Source organism: Caenorhabditis briggsae, assembly GCF_000004555.2.
Source record: "Caenorhabditis briggsae complete genome, chrIII, whole genome shotgun sequence".
Taxonomy (NCBI): Eukaryota; Metazoa; Nematoda; class Chromadorea; order Rhabditida; family Rhabditidae; genus Caenorhabditis; species Caenorhabditis briggsae.
Window position 1 is genome coordinate 10,739,089 of NC_013490.2, and position 1,315 is coordinate 10,740,403.

Consider the following 1,315-nt stretch of genomic DNA (forward strand, 5'->3'; position numbering starts at 1 on the left):
TATCCAATATTCGCACGAAATCGCCCGAAAAGTTCATGCGATTCAAGCTTCGGAAGCAGATGTAGAAAGATCTTTTTCAATCATAAAAAACTTGTACACACCAAATCGTCAGAGCCTGGACTTAAAAATGCTGGAAAAGTTGTATGATTTTCAAAGAAAAAGATCGATTCGACACAGGCGAGACTTGAAGATTTTGATGCATGAACACAAGCTTTTTTTGTTAATTTTCTTGAATTTGTTGTCATTTTCTCTCCCCTGTTATCTCAGTGTTGAATAAAAGATTTCTTGACTTCCTCCTTTTTTTAAATGCTCTAAATATCGAAAAATCGAGAAAACTCTCAAAAAATGCCTGATTTGCTGAAAAAGAGCGAGAAAAAACAAAAAATTAAAAAAAAAACGCAACTCGTAATCATATTTGCGAGGCCGGCCGAGGCCGGCCGAGGCCTCGCGAGGCTTTTTCTCAATGAAGCGAACTTGCGACGGCCTCAGCCGCACAAAATTGCGCGAGGCCTTCGGCCGGCCGAGGCCGGCCTTTTGGACAGCCCTGAGTTATTAACACAATTATGGCAGATAGGACGAAAACTAGAAATTAGATTCCTATTTAAAAGAAATATTTTCATATAATTCTCATTTCTTCATCTGAGAAGAAAATCATGGTAAAGTCAGCTAATTTCGTAAAAAAATTTAAATTTGAATTCCGCGGGCTATTCAAAGGATAACCATCCATGACCGCATGCTATCTCTTCGAAACCCAAAAATACTGTAGTAAATCAGAAAAACAAAACATTGGCCTAAAAGTGGGGTCATTCTCTCATTCTGATTTTTCTTTCACTCATTTTGTTCTTTCATTTCTAACTCCGCGTTTTAAATTTGCGTTACTTCGAATTAGAGCGTCGCTCTAAATTTTGACTGATAGTCAAAAACTTCATTCTGGATGGTCTGTGTCCTAGTATCATAGCATTGGCATACCACTAGGAAACCGTTGGCAGCTTTTACGCCAATTTTGTGAATTTGTTCCCGGATATCTTTCCAATAATCCCTGCATTCACTTTTTAGCTTCTCCGTTATGATCTTCTGGTTCAAGCGACACTTCGATGAGGCAAAATTGATCTTATCTTTAGTTGAAATCAAGTTCTCCTTGTCATTTTTAAGCTTCGCATACTGCTGCTTAAGCTCCACTAGCTTCTCCTTATGATGGTTTGGGGTTTTGGAACGATTCTTCCGATGCTCCACAAGGAACACTTTGACGTTTGGAATGTTCAGTTTCTGATGCATATCAGCTCCGAAATTGAGATAGTTTGAGATTATCCTTTCG

General features: G+C 38.6%; 1 protein-coding gene across 1 annotated transcript in view; it reads left to right on the forward strand.

Moving 5' to 3' along the window:
* The window catches only part of CBG10705, a gene marked incomplete at both ends in the record, with an annotated part of 2,197 nt that extends 2,056 nt beyond the window's left edge, over positions 1-141 (forward strand). Inside the window, one exon of the mRNA XM_002648726.1 lies at positions 1-141. This exon is cut by the window's left edge and continues 503 nt beyond it. Coding sequence (XP_002648772.1) covers positions 1-141 — 141 coding nt within the window.
* Between the last annotated feature and the right edge of the window lie 1,174 nt (positions 142-1,315).